The 27,351-nt window shown below is 58.5% G+C and overlaps 2 protein-coding genes across 9 annotated transcripts in view; one reads left to right on the top strand and one right to left on the bottom strand.

Moving 5' to 3' along the window:
- The window catches only part of DOK7 (docking protein 7), a 36,208-nt gene extending 32,493 nt beyond the window's left edge, over positions 1-3,715 (top strand). For 2 of the 8 annotated variants that reach the window (XM_082462431.1, XM_082462435.1), the window contains 3 exons: positions 2,393-2,512; positions 2,664-2,890; positions 2,983-3,108. In XM_082462431.1, coding sequence (XP_082318557.1) covers positions 2,393-2,512; positions 2,664-2,800 — 257 coding nt within the window. In that variant the 3' untranslated portion in view covers positions 2,801-2,890; positions 2,983-3,108. Of the gene's footprint in view, positions 1-2,392; positions 2,513-2,663; positions 2,891-2,982 lie in introns of those variants that run through there. The other 6 variants (XM_082462434.1, XM_082462432.1, XM_082462433.1 and 3 more) reach the window with 6 other exon arrangements.
- Positions 3,716-9,315: 5,600 nt separating this feature from the next.
- LRPAP1 (LDL receptor related protein associated protein 1) lies at positions 9,316-23,174 on the bottom strand. The gene is made up of 8 exons (XM_082462440.1): positions 22,914-23,174; positions 17,856-18,000; positions 16,073-16,197; positions 15,681-15,801; positions 15,165-15,323; positions 13,838-13,920; positions 12,533-12,709; positions 9,316-9,738 (listed from the first exon to the last, which is right to left on the bottom strand). The coding sequence occupies exons 1-8, from the start codon at positions 23,124-23,126 to the stop codon at positions 9,676-9,678; spliced, it is 1,086 nt and encodes a 361-aa protein (XP_082318566.1). The 5' UTR covers positions 23,127-23,174; the 3' UTR covers positions 9,316-9,675.
- Positions 23,175-27,351: the final 4,177 nt, after the last annotated feature.

The following is a 27,351-nucleotide window of genomic DNA, read 5'->3' as shown; positions in this document are numbered from 1 at the left end:
TGGGTGTGGTGGGAGCAGAGATGAATCAGACCCAGGACAGCGTGGCCAGAGAGCGGTGATGACAGCCAGTGTGGATGGGCCGGGTCTGCTGTGTGGCCAGGGAGAGGTCAGGACAGACCCACCCGACCTCTGCTTGGCCCAGAGAGTATTCAAGACAGCTCCCGAGACGCTGGCAGGAGGCTCAGTCTGAAGGATCAGGGAGGGAGATGGGAGGTAAAGGGGAGCCTGGGGGAGCCAGGGCTGGGGAGCAGCCGCCAGAGGGGCGCCCCTGCCCCCGCAGACGCTGCTAGAGGCCAAGGCGGGACAGAGCAGCCTTGCTGTGCTGCCTGGTGTGACCCTGGAGATGCTGGGCTGCCCAGAACCCTCCACCCCCTCTCCTGCTTCCACTGTGGAAAATGTGGAGCCAGCCCTAAAGCTAGCTGCTGAGTCACGGGGAGCTTGTCCACGTGACCTCAGGTCATGCCACAACCCTCCTTTCAGCTTTCAGGAGGCCGGGCCTCCTTCCTAGACTCCCCTCAGACCCCGTCTCAGCCCCTGATGGGGTCCCAGCTTCAACCAGGCCTTCCCGCCCCCCACTCCCCAGCTTCACCCCTCAGCGTGTGCCCCCTTCTCCAGGCAGCCTGCCCAGATTTCCCCTGGGCCCCCGGTCTAGGTGCCTCCCTGGGCACCTCTGCCTGTCATCTCGGGTTACACGGAAGAGGGTCTGTGTCCAGCAGAAGCCTTCCTCCTTCCCTCCCTGTCGCCGCAGGTCAGCCCCGGGTACAGCCCGCTCTGGCTGCTGTCCCCACCCCCAGCTTTGGCTGTTCCCACCAGGCTGGCTGACTTGGGAACACAGGGTCTCTCTGGCCTCAGTCTCCCCACTGAGCAAGTAGGACCCCCTCTGGCCTTGCTGGGGCAGTAAAGGGACGAGGTGACAGGTTTCTGTGCAGGTGCAGGCCTCCAGAAGGTGGTGCCCGCAGTGGTGCCCTGTGCCAGGACATGGCAGCGAGTGGGGTAGGGTCTGCCCACTGAGGCCCCTTGGGCTGGTTGGCTCTCTAGTGCCCGGCGCCAGCAGAGCCAGGACCCTCCGAGGCTCAGCTCCCCCGTACCTGTAGGCAGGTGGCCAGAGACAGGCTGTCCTGTGGGAGCTTCACCCCCTACCTGAATCCCACCCCCCTCCTGAATCCTCGCTCCCGGAATCCCACCCCCCTCCTGAATCCTCCCTCCCGGAATCCCACCCCCCTCCTGAATCCTCCATCCCGGAATCCCACTCCCCCCAAATCCCACCCCACCAGAATCCCAGCCCCTGAATCCCCTGGGACCGGGAGCTGACCAGGTGGACTTGTGCTAGTCCCTAGGCCTGGCTGTGTCGCGAGGTGGAGCCCTCAGGGAGGGGGGAGGAACTGGGCTCTTGCCCTCTGGTATGGCTCTGGCTCCCCACCCCATGTGGTTCGGCTGCCGGTGAACGGCCCTGCAGGGTCTTGACCCTGGTCTCCTGCAGCCGGGGCACTTCCCTGTGGGACACCGGGGCCCCTCCCCGTGGGACCCCGGGGCCCTTCCCCGTGGGACACCGGGGCCCCTCCCCGTGGGACCCCGGGGCCCCTCCCCGTGGGACCCCGGGGCCCCTCCCCGTGGGACACCAGGCCCCTCCCCGTGGGACCCCGGGGCCCCTCCCTGTGGGACACCAGGGTCCCTCCCCGTGGGACCCCGGGGCCCAGCAGGCCGAGCTCTCCCGCAGGTGGATCGGGTGTGCGTCCAGGCACTCTGGGTCCCCGCCCCTGCTGCTGTCGCACCTGCCCTGAGCCCTGTTGGCGTTTGCTGAGTGAAACCATCGACTTCTAGGAAATGGGGGAGGCAGGGGGCAGTTTCTTGGACGGGGGAGGGGACTTGAAGTGCCTGGGGCCACCCTGGAGGAGGTGTCACAGTGGATGGAAGTGTGGGCCTGCGCTCAGGGAACGATGCTCTGTGGGGACTCACCGGTCCAAAGAGGGTCCCTGAAGCAGATGGGGTGAGCCGGGAGGACAGCCGAGGGGGAGGGGCGGGGTGTGGACAGGGCAGGGGCATCCTGCCTGGGAGGGGCAGGGCACCCTGGAGCCAAGGAGGAAGTGGCCGGGAGGGGTGTTTGAGGGTGGGCGGCCAGGGGCTGAAGATAGACGTGTGTCCAGCGGGCCATAGGGGGCATCCCTGGTCAGCCCGCTGTGGGGGGCAGGGGCACCCCGGTCAGGGAGGGACGTGGGTGGGGTGGGAAAAGATGGCCAGGAAAACGGGGGAGTCAGGGAGGCTCCCCAGGCCCTGGAGAGGAGGAGGGCGGGACGCGTGAGGGGTGGGCAGTGGGGAGCTCTTTCCCGAACAGTCCAGGGGGTCAGCTCAGCCTCGGCCACCGCCTGGGGACTCACAGCCCCTCTCCCCACAGGACCCGAGAGGCCGTGCAGTGAGGCGCCCACATATGTGAACGTGCCCGCCAGCCCTTCCCCCACGAAGCAGCTGCACTACTTAGGCCTGCAGCTCCAGGAGGCCGGCGCGGGCATCCGAGGTGGGTCCGCAGGGGCCTTGAGCCCCGGGCGCATCGGCCCTGGGCAAGGGGCTCGCGGGCACCCCCGTCACAGCCCCGAAGCTGGCGCTCAGGCCCTGGCTGGTGCGCGGGGTGGGTGCGGCCCCGCCAGCTCACCTGGGGCTGCTCGCAGGGGCCGGTGCTTCCCGCTATGCGCAGATCGACATCGTGGCCACAGAGGCGGCGCACAGGGCGGGGGCCCGGCACGCGCAGGCCCGGGAGGAGCGGCTGCCGGCGCTGGAGCAGAGGCGGAAGGGGACCCCGCGGTGAGGCGGTCGGACTGCGACGCGACCCGACGGCTCGAGGGAGCGGCCCCGCAGCACCTCTGCTGCGTCCCGGCGGTCAGGCTCTGAGCCGAGGGTGGGCGCGCTGCCCGGGCCCGGGGCGGGGGCGGGGGCGGGGGCGGGTGGACGGTTCCGGGGCGCTCCTCTGACACCTGCTCTGGTCCCCAGGCCGGCGGGAGGTGCCGCCTGGACAGGTGTCGGGCGGCTCCAGGTGGACCTGCGGCGGCGTCTGGCGAGCAGTCTCCGGTCCTGGGATGCGACCTGCCTGCGCCTTCCCTGGAGGCGGCGGCCCGGTGACGACGATGTGTCCCAGCCAAACGCATGTCCCCAACCACGGGGGACCCGGCCAGGCCCCACCACGTGGCGCCCTCTGCAGGGCCCCCGCTGTCCCCTCTGGGTCACTGCTGCCCTGCGCCTGGATGGTGTGGCCCTCGCGCGCTCAGCTGACTGCCCGCTTCTTGGGACCCATTTAGTTAGTTCTGTAAATGGTTTAAAATCACTCGTGTTCCATTGTCGACCCGGCCAGTTATTTCCTGAGGGTGAGGGCTCGTGCCACGTGCCTCTGGACACACGGAGGGACCCCTGGTGGCTGGGTGGGGCTCTCCCTGCGGCCTTGGTGGGTCATAGAGCATTTCCAGGGCTCCGTGAGCCGGTGCGGTGGTCCCGGCTGCGCTGGCCAATGGGAGTCTGGATGCTGGGAAGCTCCTGGAGTTGGCGGTGGGCTTCCTGTCCTCCTCGCCAAGCCGGGCTGTCCCACCCTGGCCTCGGAGATGAGATGGGGCCCTGCTCTGCCTGGTGGGCATCCCGACCAGGGCCCACGCAGACCCATCCCTCCCTGCCTCCTGCCGTGATCCCACCCCGGACCCAGCGAGCCGTGGTTAGCCTGCCCGTGGGGAGCCCAAGCGGCTGCACCCCACACCTCCTCCTCCTGGCGGGTGTCCCTCAGGCTGGTGGGGCTAGAACTTCAGTCCCCCTCCCCTGCCGAGCCTGTGGCGGCATCCCTAGTGGGATGCAAAGGCCCCGGGGCTGCTCAACAAACAGGTCCGGTCTTCACACGCCCTGGATGGGACTCCAGGGTAGCAGGCTTCCCTGTTAAGGCGCAAGTGGGGGCAAAGCGTGGCCAGTGCACCCCAGTCCGGGGCTTCAGCTGTGTCAGGGTTCCCTCGGGTGGGAGGGGGGCCGACCTCCATGCCCTGGGCAGGCTGCACGCACCAGCTCGGGGACAGGCAACTAGGGGTCCCGGGCCTTACCAGTGACCTTGAGTGGCTGGCGTCTGGGGTCTCCTATTTTCCAAATACGGTGAGGCTGCTGAGTTTTCGTGAAGCTAACACAGGGCCAGGGATGGGTGGGGCATCCAGGAAGGGCCTCCACGCCCGCCTCCGGCCCTGTGGGTGGCCGAGGGGTCCTGGGCGGCATCCACCTGGAGCAACATGGTCATGGGAAGCAGAGCAGTTCCCTGCGGGGTCAGCCAGGCCTGGCCGAGGGCGCCACGAGAGGGGCGGTCCGGGAGCCGGGAGGCTGTGGAGGGGCCACGGAGCACAAATGCCAAGGGCAGGGGTTTGTCCTGACGTATGACGGCCGCGCTCCGGCCAGCGAGGCTCAGGGGTGCTAGGGCTAAGCCAGCTAGGGCGGCCACGCAGGGCCAAGTGGGGACCAGACAACTGCCTGCCCTTCCTCCAGAGCTGTAAGGGGCGGCTAGCGGGCACTTGGTGGCCAAGTCCACTGGGGTCACCTCGGCAAAGCTGTTGCAGCCACCAGGGGTGAGGCCCACGGGCCACTGTGTGGTCGTGGAAGGAGGTCTCAGGGACCCTGGACCCCAACCAACTCAAGGCTGGGAAGGGCTCCCCACCTTTGCTGCGAGGGAAGGGACATCCCTGGCCCGGCACCCCTGCAGTGACGACCCCATCACTGCCCTTCCCACTCCCCTCATGTCCTGTCATGCCCTGTGCCCTCAGGACCCCAGGCTGGACCCTCCTCAGGCCTGAGCTGGCCTAAGGGAGACTGTGCAGGGCGCTGGACACAGATCCGGCAGAGAGGTGCCCTGGAGGCTGGGGGGCCTCCAGTGCTGTGCTGGGTTTAGCGTCTTAATTCTGGAACATCAGTGTCAGACAGAACGCCTTATTATTGTTTTATTGAGGTTTAATTGACAGAGTATATTAGTTTCAGGTGTACAGCGTCACGGTTCTATATTTGTACATACAGTGAAATGATCACCACAGTAAGTCTCGTGAACATCCACCACCTCACAGAGTTACGGGATGTGAACTCTGAGGACCAGCTTCCCATCAGCTGTCAGGACACACTACAGTATTGTTACTAGAGTTGCCGTGCTGTGCATTACATCCTGTGACTTAGTCTATAATCGCAAGTTTGTGCCTTTTGACCCCCTTCATCGCATCATGCACTCCCTACCTTCCGCCTCTGGCAACCACATGTCTGTTCTCTGTATCAGTTCTTTTTTTTTTTTTTTTTTTTAAGATTCCACATACATGTGAGATCATATATTCGTCTTTCTGTCTTATTTCACTTAGCACAATGCCCTCTAGGTACATCCACGTTGTCACAAATGGCAGGGTTCCATTTTTTTAATGGCTGAGTAACATTCCATTGTATGTATGTACCACATCTTCTATCCATTCATCCATCGATGGGCGCTTTGGTTGCTTCTATATCTTGGCAATTGTAAATAATGCTGGGATGAACACGGGTGTAGATATCTTTCTGAGTTAGTGTTTTCATTTCCTTCAGATAAATACCCAGAAGTGAAACTGCTGGATCATATGGTAGTTCTATTTTTAATTTTTTGAGGAATCTCCACAGTTTTCCACAGTGGCTGCACCCATTTACATTCCCACCAACAGTGCACAAGGGTTCTCTTTCTCCACATCCTAGTCAACATTCGTTATCTGTTGTCTTTTTAATAATAGTCATTCTAATATGTGTGAGGTGATGTCCCTCTGTGGTCGATTTGCATTTCCCTAATGACTAGTGACGATGGAATTCCCTGGTGGTCCAGTGGTTAGGACTCTGTGCTTCCACTGCAGGGGGCACGGGTTCAATCCCTGGTCAGGGAACTAAGATCCCGCATGCCTCGAGGTGTGACCAAAAATAGAAAAACCAACAAAAACCAAAAAACAAAACTTAATGATTAGTGATGTTGAGCACCTTTTCACGTATCTGTGGGCCATTTGTATGTCTTTTTTGGGAAAATGTCTATTCAGGTCCTCTGTCCATTTGTAACTGGATTGTTTGGTTTTTTGCTACTGAGTTATATGAGTTCTTCATATATTTTGGATATTAACCCCTTATCGGCTATGTGGTTTACAAATATTTTCTCCCATTCCATAGGTTGCCTTTTCATTTTGTTGATGGTTTCCTTTGCTGTGTAGAAACTTTTTAGTTTGATGTAGTTCCACTTATTTATTTTTGCTTTTGTTGCCTTTGCTTTTGGTGTCAGATCCAAAAAATCATCGCCAAGACCAATGTCAGGGAGCTTACTGTTTTCTTTTAGTTTTATGGTTTCAAGTCTTACGTTTAATCCATTTTGAGTTAATTTTTGTACATGGTGTAAGATAGTGGTCCAGTTTTCCCAACACCATTTATTGAAGAGACTGTCCTTTCCCCATTGTATATTCTTGGCTCCTCTGTCGTAAATTAACTGACCACATAAGTGTGGGTTTATTTCTGGTCTATTCTGTTCCATTGATCTGTGTCTGTTTTATGCCAATACCATATTGTTTTGATTACTGTAGGTTTGTAATATGGTTTGAAATCACAGAGCATGAAGCCTCCAGCTTTGTCTTTCTTTCTCAAGATTGACTTCGCAATTTGGGGTCTTTTGTGGTTCCATAAAGAGTTTAGGATTGTTTGTTCTGTTTCTGTGAAAAACGTCATTGGAAGTTTTAGAGAATTGCACTGAATCTATAGATTGCTTTGGGTAGTATGGGCATTTAAACAATATTAATTCTTCCAATCCATGAGCATGGAGTATCTTTCCATTTATTTGTGTCTTCCTCAGTTTCTTTCATCAGTGTCTTACAGTTTTCAGTGTACAGGACTTTCACCTCCTTGGTTAAACTTATTCCTAGGTATTTTATTCTCTTTGATGCAATTATAAATGGGACTGTTTTCTTCATTTCTCTTTCTGGTAGTTTACTTTCACTGTATATAGAAACACAACAGATTTCTGTATATTAATTTTGTACCCTGCAACTTTACTGAATTCCTTTATCAGTTCTAACAGTTTTTTGATGTAGTCTTTAGTTTTTTCTATGTATAATTTCATGTCATCTGCAAGAAGTGTTTTACTTCTTCCTTTCCAATTTGGATGCCTTTTATTTCTTTTTCTTGCCTAATTGCTGTGGCTAGGACTGTCAATAGTATGTTGAATAGAAGTGGTGAGAGTGGGTATCCTTGTCTTGTTCCTGATTTTAGAGCAAAAGCTTTCAGCTTTTCACTGCTGAGTATGATGTTAGCTGTGGGCTTTATTATGTTGAGGACATTTTATCTTGAAAAAACGCATTAGAAATAACTGCCCATCAACAGGGACCTTGTTAAAGCACCTGAGAGAAACTCAGGGGAGGAAAGTGAGGTGCTTGGGAGGCAGCAGCTCCACCGCCCAACGAATGTTCAGCACAGCCATTTCTAACTGATGTTACGTACAAAACTGAAAACGACTCAAGTGTCCATCAACAGCAGAATGGAGTAAAAACAAAGTGTGATACACCCCCATAACGGTATACTACGTAGCAACGAAAAGGAACAAATTTCTGCTAGACGTTGTTGAACCTCACCAGCACATCTGCTGGAAGCCAGACAACATACACACACACACACAAAACAGACACACCGACAGACACAGACACATCCCCCACTATAACTGCATGTTTATGAAGTTCGAACAGGGAAATCCAACCTTACTAAAAGAGAGTGGTTTCTTAGTCCACCTGGACCACTGTAACAGGAAACCGTAGACTGGGGGCTTAAACAGCATACGTTTACTTTCACAGAAGTCCAGGATCATGCTGTGGAGACTTGGTATCTGGTAGGGCCAGCTTCCTGGTTCTTGCTGTGTCCTCACAGTGGAAGGGGGTGAGGGAGTCCTGGGGTCTCTCTTATAAGGGCACTGATCCTCTTCATGAGGACTCCAATCTCATGACCTAATCACCTCCCAAAGGCCCCATCTCCTGGTACCATCACCTTGGGGATTAGGTTCCAATATACAGATTTAGAAACATGCACAAGTGGTTAGCTCTAGGAAGGAGGAGTGCTGGGGAAGGGGGTCCTGGGGAGGCCGGGGCCCTGCACTTCTTGAGCAGGGGTGGGGCCCCAGCACTTGTGTGAGAGCTCACTGAGCCTCAGGCATATGTCTGTGCCCTCACACAAACACCCCTTTACTTTGAAGTGATCGTTTAGAAGCTACGATCAAACAATGCAGCCACTGCCCTTGAATTGGGGGGTTTCCGCCTCACCCATCTCCTCCAGGGCCAGAGCGACGACAAACCAGAGTAAAGGCCCCTCCGTTTCCCTTGCACACGTCTGAAGCCAGGAGTTGCCTCTAGGCTGTCGGCTCCTCCGAGGGTAAACCGAGTCGAAGGTCACCCCCTGTTCGCCTCCACGTCCTGGGCCAACTTTGCACCCCGCCCAAGCGTGAGCCTGAGGGCTGGGCCGTGCGTGCACATGCGGGACCCAGTGCCCGAGCGCGTGGCTGAGAGCTGAGCTCCCAGGAGCGGCCTGGAAGCCCCGCACTGAGTCCTCCCTTGGGCCCGACAGGTGTCTCAGTGCAGTCGCCCCGGCCCGGCCCGAAGCCTGGCCAGGGCTGTGAGGGACACAACAGCCGGTCGGGCCGGTGGCAGACATGACATGAAGGCCCAGGGTAGGGCCACCTCCTGTGTTGGACAGGCCTGGCACCGGGCCAAGCAGCCCACGGAGGAACGAGGCTGCACCCAAGCCGCCTGTCATGGGGCCACCTCCCCACTCGTGTTCACGGTGCCCTGACATAGGCCTGGCGCGTTACCCTTGGCTTTTCTTGTAAGAACGGCTAACGGGTATCTGCACTTGGCGGGCCCCAGTGCTGAAGCTGAGAACAGACGTGGCCAAGACGGGAACACAGCGCCCGGTGGATCCTCTTGGAACCACGCGTGCTGTGGACCCGACCCTGAACTGGGCCTTCTCGCTGGACATGGAGCCCCATGGGCTGTCGGGCTCTTCCCAACCCTGACCTGCAGGCGCAGGAGCTCAGGTCAGAGGCCAGGGCACCATCCCCTCTGCCCTGCCGTCTCTACCCCATAACTAAAGCGCCAGACCAGGGAGGGCCCAGCCAAGCCCACCAGCCCCTCCTCCATCTCATGCCACAGAGATTGGGGGGTGGGGCTGGGGGCGGAAGAGGGGCCTTGGAGCTGGCACAGTGGCCTGGAGCCGCTCACCTCACCTGAGACTGAAGTCCCCTGGCCCAGCAGACACAGTGAGATGGGACCCAGTGACGCCTCAATGACCTCAAGGTTTAATTAAATACTGCAATATATTTGTAAAGACTTCTGTACATAGTATTTCCAGTGGCAGATTTTTAAGATTTTGATGCAAACTGTGACCTTGTAGCATAGGGGACCACCACTCCACGGGCAGCTGGGAATTGCGTTCTCAACCGAGGTGACGGCTGGCTGTGTTGAGGGCACGGGCCGCCAGCCGGGGGTGGGCAGGGCGGGATCATGGAGCTCCTCCTCCCGGCCCGCGGCACTATCCTTCCCACTCAGGCCCCTCGTGGCCAGTCCCCATCGCGCCTTCCCTGAGGTTCTGCTGGTGACAAGCCACCCCTGAGCACCCAGGCCCATCTTCAGGAGCCGCCGGCCAGGCTCCGGGGCCTCAGAGCTCATTGTGGCGAGCCCTGGAGATACGGCTGGACAGGTCCTGCAGATGCTTCTTTACCTGCAGGAACAGCACAGGTGAACCAGTTAGCAGATCTGCTCATGACCCAAGATACGCAGCCTGTCGCTGAGAACTCCTCAGCTCGGTGATCCTGCTGTCCAAGTACCCACCCATCTAGAACGGATCATAAATAAATCATAAAGGCAGCTCACTAACCGCAAACAGCCCGCAAGGAACATTATGAACGGCTAGAAGCAGAAGAGTGACCAACAGCGCTGCTTCCGCTCTCCACCCCCCTCATCCTCATTTCTGCTTTCATTGATTTGGGCCCTTTCTCGTTTGCTTCTTGATGAGTCTGGATAAACGTTTATCAGTTTATCTTTCCAAAGAACCAGCTCTTAGTTTCATTGATCTTTTCTGTTTTTCTTTCTTTTTTTTTAGTCTTTATTTCTGTTCTGATCTTCCTGATTCCTTTCCTTCTACTAACTTTGGGTTTTGTCTGTTCTTTTTCTAATTCAACTGTAAGGTTAGGCTGTTTATTCGAGATTCTTACTTCTTGAGGTAGATCTGCATTGCAATAAACTTCCCTCTTTTTTTGCTATGTCCTCTAGGTTTGGGAAAGTTGTCTTTTTGCTTGTCTTCAGGTATTTTAAAATTTCTTCATTTCTTCAGCAACCGACTGATTGTTTAGTAGCATACTGTTTAGCCTCTATGTGTTTGTGTTTTTTGGAGGTTTTTTTTCCTTGTAGTTTATTTCTAGTCTCAAGCTGTTGTGTTTGGAAAAGATGCTTGATATGATTTTCTTAAATTTACTGAGACTTGTTCTGTGGCCCAGCATGTGATCTGTCCTGGAGAATGTTCTGTGTGCACTTGAGAAGGATGTGTATTCTGCTTTTGGATGGCATGCTCAATCTATAGCGTTCATCTGGTCTAATGCGTTGCTTAAGGCCTGTGTTTCCTTACTGATTTTCTATCTGGATGATCTGTCCATTGATGTAAGGGGGGTGGTAAAGTCCCCCACTATTACTGTTACCGTCAATTTCTCCCTTTATGTCTGTTCATATTTGCTTTATGTGTTTAGTTGCTCCTATGTTGGGTGCATTTAAACAATTGTTACGTCTTCTTCTTGGATTGATCCCATTATGTAATGTCTACCTTTGTCTCCTGTTACAGTCTTTGTTTTCAAGTCTATTTTGTCTGGTGAGTACTGCTGTCCTGGCTTTGATTTCCATTTGCATGGAATACCTTTTTCCACCCGCTTACTTTCAGTCTGCATGCCTCTAGGTCTGAGGCGAGGCTCCTGCCGGCAGCGCATGTACGGGGCTCATGTAGGAGACGTCCTACAGGGCCCAGCACCGCGGTCCCCTCCGGTCACCAGGGCTTCATGCTCCGGGCGTGACCCCGTGGGCTGCGGGGGGCCTGTCTGTCGTGGCGGGCTGCCTACGGTACCACGTCATTTCAAAAGCAGCAAATGAAGACCCCGACTCGTCCGCGCCTCCGGCCAGCTTGTCCTCATCACACGATGGCGGGCGCCACCGCCGCGGCAGTCCAAGGGCCTGGGCTCTGCCCTCTGTTCCTAGTTCACAGAGCCCCGCAGGCTGGCGCTGCCGGCCTTCCGCGCAGGAGCCCGGGCCGGGCGGGGACCTGGGGAGCTCTCCTCTGGCAGCCCCGGTGCTCACGGCACGTCAAGAGTCCCTTCTCCACGGTCGGGGAAGCCAGGAGCACCGGCTCCCTCTTTATCCCCGCTGCGGAGTCCGTCACGGTGTCACCTGCAGGTGGACGCCCCACGAGGGGTGCCTGGCTTCCCCCTGCTCGGCTCTGCCAAACACAGGAAAGAATCCACACACTCCCTTCCTTCTTGGTACTTTGGTCTTCTTTCACTTTTTAAGTTTCGTTTATTTTTGAATAGATAACACACCCCTGCGCGAAAGGCACCCAGGAGGCTCCCTCCAGGGCCCAGCTCCTCCGTTTTGAATTTCCTGGGCACCTGTGGCGACGACGTACCATGCTCGTGCTGCTGACTCTGCGGAGGGTCCACACCGCCCACCCCTCCTTTTCTCACTTAACCTAAACCAGAGGCTCTGCTGCAGATGGGCCCTCACGCCTTAGTGCCTGGATTTGTGGGTTCACCATGAATGACCAGGGGAGGGTGGGCAGCGGCGCTGCTGGGTCAGGTGTCCCCCAGCGAGGGGTGCTTCGGTCTTGATGTCCTGCACACCTGAGCACTGTCTGGGGTTCACACGTCACCCCATAATGGAGCCAGCGCCCCCATTTGGGGTATTTGCAAGCCCCACTGAGCCGCATGTGAGGAGCGCCCCGCACGGGACCCCTGCTGCTGCTCCGGAGCCGAGTATGGTCTCCTCGCGCCCCAGGCCTAACGCTTGGGAAACCGCTGGCTCCCGTGTCCACTCAGGAGCCTCCAAAGCCATGTGGGCAGCTCGCAGGAGCGCAGGACCTTCAGAACCAGTGACAGGCCACATATTTTGGGGGCCAGGATGCCAGTGGTACGGCTGGAAGAGCCCGGCTCCAGCCCCGGCTGCCTGCCCACCCACCCGCCTCGCGCGTGTACACCTCTTCACTGCTCGCCTGGTTCAGAACGCAGCCCTAAACAGACCCAGAAACAGGTGGGGTGGGAAGGCCTGGGCAGTCCCTGTCCCGCCCCCTGCAGCTGACCACTGCGTGGCCGCTGCCCCCACCGAGCTCCGCGAGGGTGAGACAACCCCCTCCTCTCTGCAGAGGGGGAGCCGAGGCCCAGGGAGGGGAGGCCGGGGGGCCTGGAGGCCGGCGCGCTGGCGCTGACGGAACTGTCACGTGCCCGCTCCCGCGGAGGCCTGGCTGGCGGCCGCACACCCACCTTGTAGCCCAGCTCCTTGGTCTTCTCCTCCAACATGGCGTACCGTTCCTTGTTCCGGCTCACGTGCTCCTGGTCCCCAAAGCTCTCCACGTGTTTCAGTTTCTGATGGGAAATTTCCAGCTGCTTCTGGTAGTGGTTGTGCTTTTCAATTTTGGCTTCAAAGTGCTTAAGCTCTTCCTAGAATAATGTTTAAACAACTGAATTAGCCCAACGTGCTCTTACTACCACCCTAGGGTCCGTGATGGAACTTCACGGCTGCTTCAGGAGAACACCCAGGGCAGGTGGCTGCACGCTTGGGGCCGGGGCTCCCCCGCCCTGAAGACTGCACACCCTGCGCCCATTCCCCGTGCAGCCCGCCTGGGACAGCTCCGGGGGCCGAGTGGGACGGCAGGCTCCGCCCTCCCGGCTGCCGCGCGATCATGAAGCAGCACACATGGGAATCAGGTGAGCAGCCCTTCTCTCTAAAGGGACCCACAAGAACCTGACGGCCTTCAGGGGCCAAGGGTTGCAACCCTATGCGCTCCCTCCCCACTCCCACTGACCCCTCACCCTCTAGGTGAATGGCACCTGCCAGGCATTCGGTTCCCTCTGGCCCTGACCCCATATCCAGCCTGACATGTGGCGCTTGAGCCCTGGGCACCCCTGCACTGTCCCCCGTCCTCTCCGTTCCCCAGGCCTCCAGGCTCCCCCCACCCCAGCGCAGGTGGGCCTCCAGGCCCGACCCCTACACTCCTCCAGCGCCCCACAGGGGTGCCTCCAGGCCCATGTCAAGACACCTCCTAAACATGTCAGCGATCTTAACTCCCCAGGTCCCGGGCAGGCTCCCCTCTCCCTGCACTCCTGTCCAAGGAGACGGAAGCTTCACACCCACGGGCCTGTGCCCTTCCTTGATCCCTGACCCCCTGACCTGTGGCAGCTTTGCCACAGCAGAACCCACCTGGAGGCAATGCCCAGGTGATCCAAAGACCCTTCCTCCCTCCGGGCCCAGCACCGCGGCCCCGCAGGGTCCTACTGGCTCCTCCTCCAAATCCCTCTCAATTCGCTCGTCCCACAAGCCCCGGCCTCACGCCCAGTGCACCCAAAACTGAGCAGATGCCCTGAAGCCACACTGTCTGTTCACCGGAGGCCAGCTCTGTCCCACACGGGTTGCCAACCAGGGCGGCGGAGGGACACAGAGGGCAAGGAAAGAGAATGTTCCCGTGAAAACGCTGATCTGCTGGGACTAAAGAAGAGGACCTTCCCCACATTATCAGAAAGTCCACTGGGAGAGATGCCGCCAGACCCCGTGGCCGAGGCCGTCCCTACCCGAAAGGCCTCCAGCTCCTTCTCGGTGAAGTTGGCCGACTGGGCCATGTCCCACAGGTCCAGCACCCGAGGCTCCTCGAACCCTGCGAAGGAGCAAAGGCAGGCTCGGAGACCTGCACGGCGGCAGCCCGGGACGCCCGGGGCCACACAGGCCGCCTGCACAGTGCACGGTGCTTGTGCGCAAGCATCCTCTGGAAGCAGACCAAGCACTCCTTCCATGCACGTTCGGTCTGCGGATCCCGGGACCCGCTGAGGGGGCCTCGGCGATGCCCTCCCAGCCCCTGGTCGAGCCGCTGCTGCCCGGGTCGCGGGAGCACTTGCACGAGCCAGCAGGTGGAATGTTGGGGGGGGGGGTGCGGTTCAGACTGTGGGTACCTCTACCCGCAGCTCCAGGCTGAGGCTCAGGCACTGCCTGCCCCTGTAGCTCTGAAGCAGAGTAAACCAAATGGAAGGGACCCCGTGACTTCAGCCACCCCTCCTGCGAGCACGGGGCGAGGGTGTGGGCTTGTCACCCGCCTCCCTCCCATGGCAGCCCGCCCGGCCGTCATCTCACCAGCTGTCCCACCTCCCCAGCGGCAGACCCTTCCCGCTGCCCGGGGCCCTGGGGCGCTGCTGGAGGGACTCGGCAGGCCAGCAGCAGGGGCCGGCTGGATGCAGCCCCGGGAGGGGAGGGGCCGAGGCACAGCATCAGCTGCCCGGCTCCTCCGCACGGCCAGGCCCTTGGGGGTCCCTGCTCCCTGGCATTTCAGCAGATCAGCACAGCGGGTCCACACGGCAGTCTGGTCCCCTCACCACGGCGGGCGACCGAGCCCAGCAGGGCAGAGTCGTGCCCCGGGGCACCTGGGCCACGGGGAGGGGCAGGGAGCCCACCTCGCGTCCCCGCTGCACCCCCGTGTCGAGAGCAGCACCCACCACATGGCCAGTGCTCGGGAAACAGGCCGGAGAAGGAACGGACGGGTGACAGAAGACGGTACAAGAGCGCCTGGCCGACTTCCTGCAAGCCCGCACCAGGCTTGAGCCGCGGGCTCCCGCGGGAAACGCGCGCACAGGCCCGGGCCATCCTCCGGGGGGGGGCACCCAGCGAGGAGCTCCGGCCTCGGCCCCCGAGCAGCGAGCCGTCTGCATGGGAGCAGAGCAGCCATCCCAGCGCGCGGGGCCGCGGGCCACCGTGAGGGTCAAAGGACGCCGTGGGGCTAGAAATAAAGATGCGTGCACCTTCCAGGAGAGAGAGAGCAGCCCAGGTGTGGCCCTGGGGGCGGAGGGGCGGAGGGGCTGGAGGGGCTCCGCGGCCGTCACCCGGGCGCCGGGCAGCGGGGCGCGGGCTCACCGGTCTGGTCGCCGTAGCCCTGGAGGCTGACCCTCCGCAGGCGGTCGAAGCCCTGGCTGATGTCCCGCAGCTTGTCCTTCAGCTCGGCGTGGCCCACCTGCAGCGCGTCCTCCTTGGCGCGGCTCACGTCCACGGGGCTGATGACGTTTTCGTGGATTTCTGCGGAGCCAGAGGCAGGAGGCTGTGAGGGCCGGCCCTGGGCCGCCCGCGGAGCTCCGTCTACATGTCGTGGAGCGCCGCAGTCCCAGCCCCGCTGCCTCTCTCGGGGCGGGTCCCGAGCCCCCCACAAGTCCCCCTGAAGTCACGCCGGTGGTGACAGGAGCGGTGGCCCGTGGCACCGCACAACAGATTCATCTGAACCCACGCCCACAGACGCGCGTAGGTACCCCGACGGGCTCCTAAACGCTGAGATTCCTGCTCGGAAAGCTGGGAGGCCTGACAGCATGGCACTGCCCCCAGCCCCCCAGCAGCTCTGTTCTGGAACACTCTGGAGCCAGGGCCGCCTGCGGGGAGCACCTTCGGTCCTGCTCAGGGTCTCCAGCAGGACGTTGTACTCCTGGACCTTCTCCTTGTGATGCTGGAGCTCCCGCCACAGCTTGTCCAGTTCTTCACTGGAGAACTTCCCAGAGGTCTTCGCCTGGAAGGAAAGCCACCTCCAGTGAACACCCCCGTGGGCCGTGCTCGCCTGTCCACACCTCGGGGTGCACCCTGCCAGCCGTGCCCACCTGGGGTTAGTTACGCGGGTGCCCCTGTGGATCACTCCCGCGGGCCAGGCAGGACCCCTGCTCCTGGGTGGAGTGCCCAGGCCCAGGTCTCGGCCTTTACCCCCCTTCGCTAGGCGACGCGGGGGCAGGAAACCAAAAGCCAAGGCCCGACGCCTCCAAGGCGGATGGCAGCGCCGAGGGTACCTTGTGCCACAGCTTCTCCAGCCGGGGGTCCTCCAGGCTGTGGTCGGCGGGGCCGTGGCTGATGAAGTTGCTGCTCACGGCCCGGGCGTCCTTCCTCCCGTCCAGACCGTACTTGGCCAGGATGACTAGGAGAGTGCGGGAGGGGGTCGAGGCCGTGGTCTGGGGGCCGCCCCTTCCTCCGCCCGCCCAGCTCTCCTGCCCACTCAGGACCCAGCGGAAGGAGCGTGAACAAACCCGGGGTCCCGCTCCGCCAACCGCCCCTAGCACACACTGGCGGCCTCGGGGCTCCCGCCGCGCGCTTCCGGCCGACCCCTCCGTCCCCCGACCCGCGGTGGAGAGCGCGCGCGGCAGGACGGGCTCAGCACCCCCGGCACTGCCTGTAGGACCAGCTTCACAGGCTTGCAAAACCAAACCCGCAGCCCGTTCCTGTCGTGGGCGAACTCCAGCGAGGGCGGGAGAGGACGACAGCCCACCGAATGGACGGGGCGGTGGCCGGGGAAGCTCTTCCACGGCCCAAGTCATGTTTTTATTTGCAGAAAAGATTTTCTACAAGGAGAAACCTCAGCGTCGGCAGCTTCCGGTGAAAAGTTAACAGCGGTAGCCGGGAGGGGACACTGGCTCCAGCCTGCTGCTGGCCGGTCACTGTGGGGCAGCGACCAGGTGTCGTCTGTCAGTAGCGCCAGGACACAGCGCCGCCCAGAGCCTCTGCGCCGGACGGGGGCCTGCGTCTCAGCACCATCGTCACCAACACGACGCGGCGGGTGCCTCGCGACCCGGAAGCAGCGCTCCTCAGCGGGGCCGGGCTGCTGGGTCTGCCCTGGAGGACGCCCCTCCCAGCATCTCCTCCCGCCCCGCCCGCCCTGCTCTGAAGGAACGGGCGTCCTTCCTCCCGTCTGCAGACAGTCCCCACTGTCTCCTCCAGGCCACACGCGGGCCCCTCTGGATCCGGGCTTCCCTTTCCCCTGTGCTCCATCCCTGAGGTCCTCATCCGGGCAGTGGCCCACCTGACCCCTGACCCCCAGCACCTCCTCTGACAAGCGCTGGACACGAGTGGTCCCCACAGGGGCCCCGCGGCCCACCTGTGCGGCCTCCACACCCAGCTCCTCGCCCCGGGGCCCACCTTCAGCTGAGCCAGCCCAGGGAGCGCCCTGCTCAGCCTGACCTCGCCTCCTGGGGCTTCACTTCCCTGTCTACACTGCCTGTGCCTCAGAACCCACCCTACCCAGAAGCTCAGCCCACTGGGAGCCTTGAGAGTGAGCTGTGAAGAGTGAGTGTTCCTGGTGTCCAGCCTGCGGCGCGGGCATCGCGGGGAGGGAGCTGACCTCCGGCCGCCTCTCCCTGCCCCCCACCCTCCTCCATCTCCCAGCCCCGGGCCACCTGGACGCACTGAGAGCCCTAGATGCAGGGTGGGCCACAGGGGCCACAAGGCTCGGACGGGGGGGGGCCGTGCTCTTCACACGGCCAGACCCTGGGAACAGCCCCGCTTCCTTGTCCAGATGACCGTGGGCATCTGGCCATCCCAGGCGCCTCCCTGGACCAAGCAGCCCTGGTTGCTTGTGTGCTAACACGGCCAGACGTCCTCGCCCTGGCCCTCCCTCCCACGTGCCAAGAGCCCGCACAGGACAGCCTGGCAGCTGTGCCTGCCCGCGGCTGAGGGTCACCTTGCCAGGGCCAGGCTCACGAGGACAGCCCCGACTCTCGTCTTACCCACAAACCAAGTCAGATTAAGAAGCTGGGGCCCGAGCCTGGGTGACCGCTGCCCTTGGACTGAGAAGAGACATACCACTGAGACTGCGGGCAAGCTTTGCCTCCTTCTCTCCGTCTTCATCCAGGCCTTCAGCCTTCAATTTCTTCCACTTGAACTCGTCCCGTTCTTGTATCTTCAGATCAGCATGGAGCTCGGACAACTTCAAAGGAGGAAGATCAAGCTGCGGGAGGAGAAAAGAGGACACGTGATCCCCAGCTGAACGATGACCAGCGACAGCCTGGGAGACACTGACCTCGGAGGGCAGATGCCAGAGACGGGGAGGCGGAGCCAGGGTCCCAGGTGGCCAAAATCCTGCATGTGCTCCCGCATGAGAACCTCAAAGGGACCTCTGCCCGCAGCGTGAAGACCACCGGCCCTTACACCCTGAGGCCGCTCTCCAGCCTCGTCAGATCCCAAGTCCCCAGGGAGCCGCCCGCCACCAGCGACCTGAGTGTGCAGGTGCTGGTGGCCCAGGGGCTCCTGTCGCAGGACGCCTCACCTTCCCAGCCGGGGCCCTGGGGAGGCTGCACGAGCGGGGCTCCCCCTGGGTAGCCCTTGGGCGCATTGGCTCCCCGGATGGCCGTGCCACCCCAGGCAGGCGCTCCCCGCAGATGACAGGACAGCGGGCGAGGGCGCTGGGACCTGACCCCTGCGCACTTTCCTGGCTGTCCACCTCCCCAGGCGCCAACGTCCGGGCCGGAGCCCCGAGCTGCAGACTGGTGCCCAGCAGTGTCCGAGGCTCTGCGTCTCACAAGGGTGAGCCGTGATCTGGTGCCAGCCTCCCTCTGAAACGTGGAGGCCCGCGGGCTCAGGGCTGGAGGCGCCCCGGGCGACAGTGGTGCCCCCAACGGCAGGCACGGAGCCCAGGCAAAAAAGGCCACTCTCCGGACCCTCCTAACCTCCTTAACTTGAAGTTAAATGTTAATGACTCACGTGAAAGTAACCGGTTAATAGACACCAAATGCAAAGCAGGCTCTGTCAAATATTAAAGCGGAGTAAATCACCTACACCCATGAGACAAGCAGCTGGGCAGGAGGAAGCCGCTCTCAGCGGCGGGCGCCGCCGGGCCCGCATCCTGGACGCCCTCGGCCCAAGGCTCAGGGTGAGCACAGCGCCCTCCACGGAGCTGCTCTCAGCCCGGGGCCTCACGAGCCCGGCACCTTCTCCTCTGCCTCTGCAACTTTCACAATCACCCTGCAGGCTGCTCGGGTAAACTGAGGCCCAGGGAGGTTAAGAACTGGCCCAGGACACACAGCGAAAGGTCACTGGGTACTTTATCCTTTCTGTTGCTACTGTAAATGGGACTGTTTCGTTAATTTCCTTTTCAGAGTTTGATGCTGGTGTACAGAAACGCAACCGAGGCTTGTATGTTGATTCCGTATCCTGTAACCGCGGTGACCTAGATCTAAGTTATTTCGTGAAGTCTTTAGGATTTTCTGCATATAAGATCACATCATCTGCAAACAGATACTTTTACCTCTTCCCTTCTGATTTGGATGACTGTCATTTCTTTTTTCTTCCCTAGCTGTTCTGACTAGAACTTGCACTACTACGTTGAATAGAATGACCTGATTTTTTAAAAAAATAGGTGAAGACCTTGAATAAATATTGCTCCAAAAACAACATACAAATGGCCAACAGGTACGTGGAAAGACGCTCCACGTCACGAATCATCGGGGAAATGCAAATCCAACCCCAATGAGGTACCGCCTCACACCCATGAGCATGGTTACTATGGGAAACAAACAGAAAACAACAACTGTTGGTGAGGATGGGAAGAAAAGGGAACCCTCGTGCACTGCTGGTAGGAATGCAAACTGGTGCCGTCACTGTGGAGAACAGTACGGAGGTGCCTCAAAAATGAAGATGAGAACGATCAACACACTATGATCCAGCAATCCCACGTCTGGGTATTTATCTGAAGGAACTGAAATCAGGACCTTGAAGAAAGATCTGTGGTCCCATGCTCACTGCAGCACTATTCACAACAGCCAAGAGGGGGTGGAAGGTGCGGGTCAAAGGGCACAAAGTCAGTTATGCAGCGTAAGTCCCGAGGCTCAGTGCACAGCGCAACACTGTCCGCTATTTACATAGCATACTTATTATTTAAAAATTCGCCAAGAGGGTAGTTCTTACCTTAAGTTCTTATCACACACACACACACACACACACACACACACACACACACACACTAACAAACTAGAGGGCGGGAGGATACTATGGAAGGTGACGGGTGTGGGTGTGTTTATGGCACAGATGGTGGTGCTGGTTTCAGGGATGTACACTTACCTCCAAACTCATTAAATACGTACAGCTTTTTGGAGGTCAACCATACCTCAAAAAAATGGTAAAAAACCAAACCAAAACAAAACAAAAAAACCGAAACAAGTCCCTGGGAACCAGCGTCCACGCAAGCCTCGGCCTCCAGCCACAGCTCTGCACTCTGAGCTGAAAGCCCCCTTGCTCACAGCGTGCCTAAGTCCGCGAAGCAGCTCCGAGGCCAGAACACAGCCCTGCCCGCCTCTGCGCTGCTGTAGGGACAGGAGTGCCGGGTGTACAGGTGACTCCTGGTCGCTCGGCCGGCCCTCCCTGAGTCCTCCCCGGAGCAGAGGATGTGGTGCCTGGGTGCAGAGAACAAGGCCGCACACAGGGACAGCGGGGTTGAGACATAATTCACAGACAGACAGACACACACACACACGCGCGCGCGCGCGCACGGCAACCCCAGGAGGGAGACGCCATCCAGACATCTCCACAGGGGCACCCCTCGGGACGACTTCCCACGGCTTCACCCACCCCCCAGAGCTCCAAGGACTGCTCCAGCCGCTCCCTGCTCAGGAGCCTTGCGACACCCCGGGAGAGGTCACAAGACCCACGAGGCTCTGGAAGTAACCCTGTGCCTGCCGTCTGGCCCACAGCTCTTCTAAAGCGCTTGGATCAAGAGGAACTGCACAATTTCACAGCAAGTCAAGACTGGAGATGCTGGGCTGTGATGAAGCAACACCAGTAGTTCCCTGAACTGGTCTCAGGATGGGGAGGCCCCCTACCATGGCATCTGTGGACCAAGGCGGGACTTGCCCCCCACCCCCGTAAAAGGTGGGCTGGAAAGAGAGGGCGAGGCGGGCGCCTTCATCAGACTCCTCTCCCTCACCCTGGGTACACGCTAGGCATGACATACTATGAAATTGTTTCATATTTAGAAAACAAAGAAACACTTGATGTTTTCAGAGAGCACGTGTCCAAGGCTGAGAACCCTGGCACAGGTGTGCCGGGCGCCCCTCACCGCCCTGGGCACCGGCTCTGAGCAGCGCGAGTGCCCGCCCCGGCCCAGCCCGGCTTGAGGACTGCACAGCTCGCCTCCCGGGACCAGCTCCGCCGCCGCCCTTGAAGCTTCTCAGCCTAGAGGGCCCGGGACAGGCCAGCTTGTATTCCGTGGGTCTGCCTACCCGCGCGAGGCGTCCGATGTGAGGAGGGACCCGGAAAATGCCACCAGGCATGGACCCCACGCTGGAAGGTCTGCACATTTCGTTCAGAAGAGACTTGTACGTGCAACTGTAGAATTCAGGGCCAAGGGGCCCAGAAAGGTCATCCAGTTCAAGGCCTGTCCGCCCAAGGCTGGGGCAGGGTTGGGGTTCCTGGAGAACCGAGTCAGACTCTCTCGGACAGATGTGACCTGAGGCTGCACAGGTCAACAGCGGACTGAGCATGGGGGGGTGGCGGGTTCAGGCGGGTGCAGCTCGAGGGCAGGTGACGGCCAGGAGGTGTGAGGAGGCTGCCCAGGCTGGCAGATGCAAAGCAGCATCTGGACGGACAAGGCGGGGCTGACCAGGACAGCCCTGCAAGCAGAAGGGCTCAGTGCAGGTTCCTGGACACAAGATCCCCTTCCTCCAGGAAGTCCCCCTGGTTCTCCAGCCCAGAGTGCTCTCTCTCACCCGGGCAGGCTGCACACACACAGTGGGCCCTGACAGCTGGGCCCCCGGCAGAATCCTCAGGGCCACTGGCCTGGGAACAGTGCTGGGCCTGGGGGCATCCACCCGCTCCTGCCTGCCCTGCAATCTCCCTGCCACATCCTTTCCCCAGCGTTTGCCCCTCCCCCCGCCTTTCTTTCCCGCCGGTTTCTCCTGTCTTCCAAAACTTAGTCCTTACTTTGTTTTACTCTCCTTCTCAAGGACTCGGGAATGCTTAAAACTGGAAGACTGGCTCTAAAGAAAACGCTGAGGCCCACAGGGTTGGGGGGAGTTTGTAAATGGCCATTTCACTAAAAACAAACCCCACCTAACAAAGGAGGGGCCGTTATGTTAACGAGGAGGCCGCTGGTCCAGGTCACACCCCAAGCAGCAAGCTGTAGTCCCAATTCTACCCCCAGGCGGAGTGACCTTGGAGGCGCCCTTTGCCCTCTGGGCTTAGTTGCTTTCTTCTCTAAAATGAGAACGGTCGGTCGGATTTCGTTCACTAGCGTCTTAAGTTTCAGGTGTTCTCCTCTCACCTCACCCGATTTCACAAGAACTGGCTTGCTTCTAGGATATCTGCTGTCCTTGGGCTTGCTTCATGCTCAGTATCCCCTGTTCTTCTTGTTTCTCCATACAGAGAAATACAATGTAGGAGAAAAGGCAAAAACCTGCAAGGCAGGAGACCTGGGTCTGCCTGCAGGGGGGGATCTCGGCCTCAGCTGCAAAGCTGCCACTTCGAACTGGCGGGGCAGCCCTTCTGCCCAGGCACCAAGGCCTCCCCAGCCTTCGCCTGTCATCACCAGGCCAGGGTCCCTCTTCCCGGAGGCGCCAGGCAAGGGGTACCCACACCTACATCTGTGGGCGGGTCTGAGGCTGTCAAAGGCTCAAAGGCCCGGCCCCGTAGACCCCCAAAGTTAGAGGAGACCCGGGCCCCGGGGACCCCAGGATTAGAAGAGACCCCGGTCCGGGCTCCGCTGATCCCAGGATTAAAGGAAGCCCCTGCCCCGCGGACCCCCGAAGCTAGAGAAAGCTCCGGCCCCGCGGACCCCCGAGGTAGAGGAAGCCCCGGCCCTGCGGACCCCCGAGGTAGAGGAAGCCCCGGCCCCGCGGACCCCCGAGGTAGAGGGGCCCGGCCGCCGCTCACCCGCTGGGCCTTCTCCCACAGCTGGTTCAGCTTCTCCATGCGGAACTCCCCCCCGGGCTCGCGCTTCGAGGAAGGCTCGGGCTCATTCTTCTCCCGCGAGTACTTGCCGCCGTGGCCCGCCGCCGGCCACGGCCCGAGGAGCAGCAGCAGCAGTAGTAGTAGCGGCGGCGGCCGGAGCTCGCGCAGCCCGGTTCGAACCATCCGCGACGCCATCTTCCTCCTCCAGACGCGGAGACCCCGAGAGCTGAGGGAGGGAAAAGGCCCTAGCCCGGCCCCGCCCACCAGGCCCCGCCCCGCCCCAAGGCCCCGCCGCGCTGCCTCCTGGGAGTTGTAGTCTCTCCCCGCGCGGCCGGTCTAAGAGAGGCGGCCGGCGGACTACAAGGCCCGGGGAGCCCTGCGGAGGCACGGGGGCGTTTCCTAGGCAACCACGCCGCGGCCTCCTGACGCCGGGCGCCGCCGAGTGCGGCTAGGGCTGCCTTAGCTGGGGTTGCGGGGTTGCTGCGGACTTGGTGGAGAAAAGAGCCCCGACCCCTCAGCCCGGATTGACCAGAGCGCCCTTTCCCTTCGACTCCGTAGAAAGAGTAAACAGTTCAGAAATCGGGAGCGTGTCTGCTGCACCTTAGATTGTTTCTGTGTCATCTGCCTTGGTCTTGAGCCTTCCTTGTCATTATGGTCTCTGGAAGGTGGCCTCTGCTCGGCACTCCAGCGTCAGTGTCTCTGTCAGGAACCCTAGACCCACCCAGCCCACTCCTTCACTTGTCAGAGGAAAACAGCGGAGGCACAGGGAGCCCCAGGGGTCCTGGGCCTTCTCGCTCCCGTCCCGCCGAAGCTTTCCCCATGACCCAGGGAGCGCTGTCACCCCAACATTTGTCTTTGAACTGCATCCCGCTTATCTTCCATGCACTTGTTCTGTATTAGAGAGACTTGTGTACCTGTTTCCTTTCTTCCCACCTGCTGTTGTCTAGTAAATCGAGCAAAATTGAACGCAGCCAATTTGATGGGGCAAGTGAGCCGGTCAGTGCTCTGGGGGAAGAGCAGGAAACAGGGAAAGAGTGAGAAGCAGATTGCTGCCCTCTAGTAGCTTATAGGGTCGGGTAGAGGCACCCCCTAGGTGCTTTGATGGTTCGAGAAGGGACAGGGTGAGTCCATCTGGTAAGGACGCTGGACTGTGCCTGGGAGGGAGTGCAGGCAGATGGGGGACAAGGGAGTCCCCAAAGAAAGAGAACCAGGCATAGCTTTCTTGACATAAGAGAAGCCACTTTAGGTGTAGGCCATGTTGTAATCTAAGCCTGGCCACAATGCTTGCCTTTGCGAAAGAACAGGTCTCAGTAGTTACTGATTTTAAGGAAACAAAAGAATGTAAGAGCAAACAGCTATTACCAGGCCAGGAAAATAATTCAACCGTATCGGAGATACTAAATCAGTCATAAACACTCCCAGTTCTGTTTCAAAGGTAAAGATTAGTCTGATACGTATTCTCGAGCTGTTTTACAGGGTCCGAACCTCCTCGGACAATCGACCACCAGACTAACTGGAGCCAGAGAATGGACGATACTGATCTTTGCCGGCTTCAATCAACTAAGACCTGGACTGTCAACCTAGGATGACTCTTGCCCCAGTTCTATGCTAAATTCCTCCTGCACAAGCCCCCTCATGAATATGCATGTTCCCTTAGCTTAAAGCTTCCCCAATTTTGCTGTTCAGGGCGACACTGTTTTGGGAAGTAGCCTCGATGTTCTCCTTACTTACTGCAAGTAATAAATCCTTCTCCCACTTCTTGACTTGACTGTGTGTTTTGGCGTGACACCCACTAAGAGGCAAACCCAGTTTTTAGGTAACAGGAGAGCATTCCAAGTGGAGGGTCGATGAGGGCAAAGGAAGGGAGTGGAGAAAACCTGGGCGCCTTGGGAGGAATTGTTTTTTTTTTTTTGGCCGTGCTGCGCTGGCTTGCGGGATCTTAGATCTTAGTTTCCTGACCCAGGATTGAACCTGTGCCCCCTACAGTGGAAGTGTGGAGTCTTAACCATTGGACAGCCAGGGAAATCCCAGGAATTGATATTTAGTTACTTTTTTTAAAATTGAAGTATAGTTGATTTATAACGTTGTGTTAGTTTCAGGTGTACAGCAAAGTGTTTTAGTTTTATATATATATATATATATATATATATATATATATATATATATATATTCTTTTCCAGATTCTTTTCCATTATAGGTTATTACAAGATATTGACTATAGTTCCCTGTGCTATAGAGTAGGTCTTTGTTGTTTATGTATTTTATATACAGTAGTGTATAACTGTTAATCCCGAACTCCCAATTTATCCCTCCCCCCTCTTTCCCCTTTGGTAACCGTAAGTTCATTTTCCATGTCTGTGAGTCTATTTCTGTTTTGTATCATTTAAAGTTTTTTTAAATTTTTATTATTTTTTAAAAATTTATTTATTTATTTGGTTGCACTGGGTCTTAATTGCAGCAGGCGGGCTCCTTAGTTGTGGCATGCAAACTCTTAGTTGCCCCGTGGCATGTGGGATCTAGTTCCCTGACCAGGGATTGAACCCGGGCCCCGTGCACTGGGAGCTCGGAGTCTTAACCACTGCGCCACCAGGGAAGTCCCTGTATCATTTTTTTTTAGATTCCACATATAAGTAATATCATATGATATTTGTCTTTCTCTGTCTTATTTCACTTAGTTTGATAATCTCTAGGCCCACCCATGTTGCTGCAAATGGCATTATTTCAGTCTTTTTCTCAGCTGAGTATGATATTTAGTTACTTTTAAATCGTAGCCTGTGTTATTCCAGAAAAGGGTTTAAGGTGCCTGGAATTAAGGTGATGTGCTGTCCTTCCTGCCTCATGTCCAGTATCTTGAGAGCCATTGTTTCATATATTTTATCCAGTTGTTTAGTTGTTTCAGGCAAAAGGGTAAATTCAGTCCCTGTTACTCCATCTTAGTCAGAAGCACAAGTTCCCAGCTGCTTGGCTATTAACAGTTAATGCACTTATCCTGTTTGTTAGTTACATTAGGCTAACTACTATAACAAAATACGTACAACAAAATGCATAAAGGCCCCCAGGGGAGAGATGTTTCTTCCTCCTCGTGTTCAAATCTGAAAGGCAGACGCTCCTAATCAGCAGGCAGTCCAGGTGGTGATGCAGGGACCCAGGCTGCCCCATCTTCAATGCAGGACTTCCAAGACGCCTTCCCTCTGGCAGAAGAGGGCAGAGCACGGGTGTGTGTCTTGTCACCGTTCTTCCAATCGGGTGCCCACATTTTTAAACACTCCTCGGTGTGCGTTCTACATGTCAAAATAGGAACTCTTCTTTTCAGTGAGTGAATTGCACTCAGAGCAGGCCTGGCACCGAGCAGGTGCTCCAGGTGAGGCCCGTCTCTGCCCCTCGGCTTATCTCCCAAGGTTGGACGTTGGTTTTCAGTAGCTGCCGACTCGACCTCTTCTTCCTCAATTCAGGGCGCCCACCCTGCCCGGCCCGGGCTGGGTGCTGAGGACACCACATGGAGCAGAAACCCCTCCCTGCCTGCTGTGAGGGCGCAGGTGCGTCCATCCACAGACGGACACAGCGCTGGGGGAGCCCTCGACCTGTGTCGCAGGAATTGGCTGCATCCATTGCCTGCTGAGGCAAAGGGAGGCTGTGCTTGGGGGCCGCCTCCCCGAGCAAAGCAAAGCGCTCACCTCGGGGGCCATGGCGTCCGGGCTGGGTCAGCTTCCAGGAGCGAGAGTGTTTAAGGGCCGGCTGACTTATAGCTGTTGCAGACTTGCCTCGTCCTGCTGCTTCTCCCTCTGTATGTCACGTTCAAGTCTCCCAGGCCAGCCTTGCCTGTGCGGCTCTGTACATCCCTTCTCTGACCCTTCCCCCATGGCCCCCTGACCCCCCAGACGCTCCAGCTGTGCCCTCCTGAGCCACGACACCACCATATCCTAGACCTTTTGTCTGAACCTTGACCTTGCTCTAACTGAAAATGGGTGCGCCCCTGTCCTTCAAAGACAGCATCCCTCTTTAACTCTCTCCCCTTATCATCCTCAGTGATTTCAATTTCCAGGTGGGTGATCCATCCACCTGCTCTCCTCTGATGAACTTGACCTCCAACCTACCCCAGCCACCTACTCCTATGGCCAGACCACTTTGTGACCCATTACGTGAACTCTACCTGCCTCCTGAACACGGTTCCAAGCACCCACGCAGCAATCACACCACCTGTGTTTCCAGTAGACCCTCCAGTGCCCTGCCCCAAGAATCCTTCAGCCGCTGGGATTTATAATCTGCTGACCTGGTAACATTTTTACTGTTCATCACCGTCTCTTGTCCTCCTTCTCCCCTGCCAGCTATTATGGTGGGTACCCAACAGTTTTGGCAACAATTGCCAGTTCCCTCAAGTCTTCTCTTCATCACACCAATAACTCCAGTTGTCCCCACGGAA

The sequence above is a fragment of the Balaenoptera physalus genome, assembly GCF_965194825.1.
Source record: "Balaenoptera physalus genome assembly, chromosome: 5".
In the NCBI taxonomy this organism is placed as follows: domain Eukaryota; kingdom Metazoa; phylum Chordata; class Mammalia; order Artiodactyla; family Balaenopteridae; genus Balaenoptera; species Balaenoptera physalus.
Note: the sequence above shows the minus strand (reverse complement) of the source record. Positions and strands in the feature narration are given on the sequence as shown.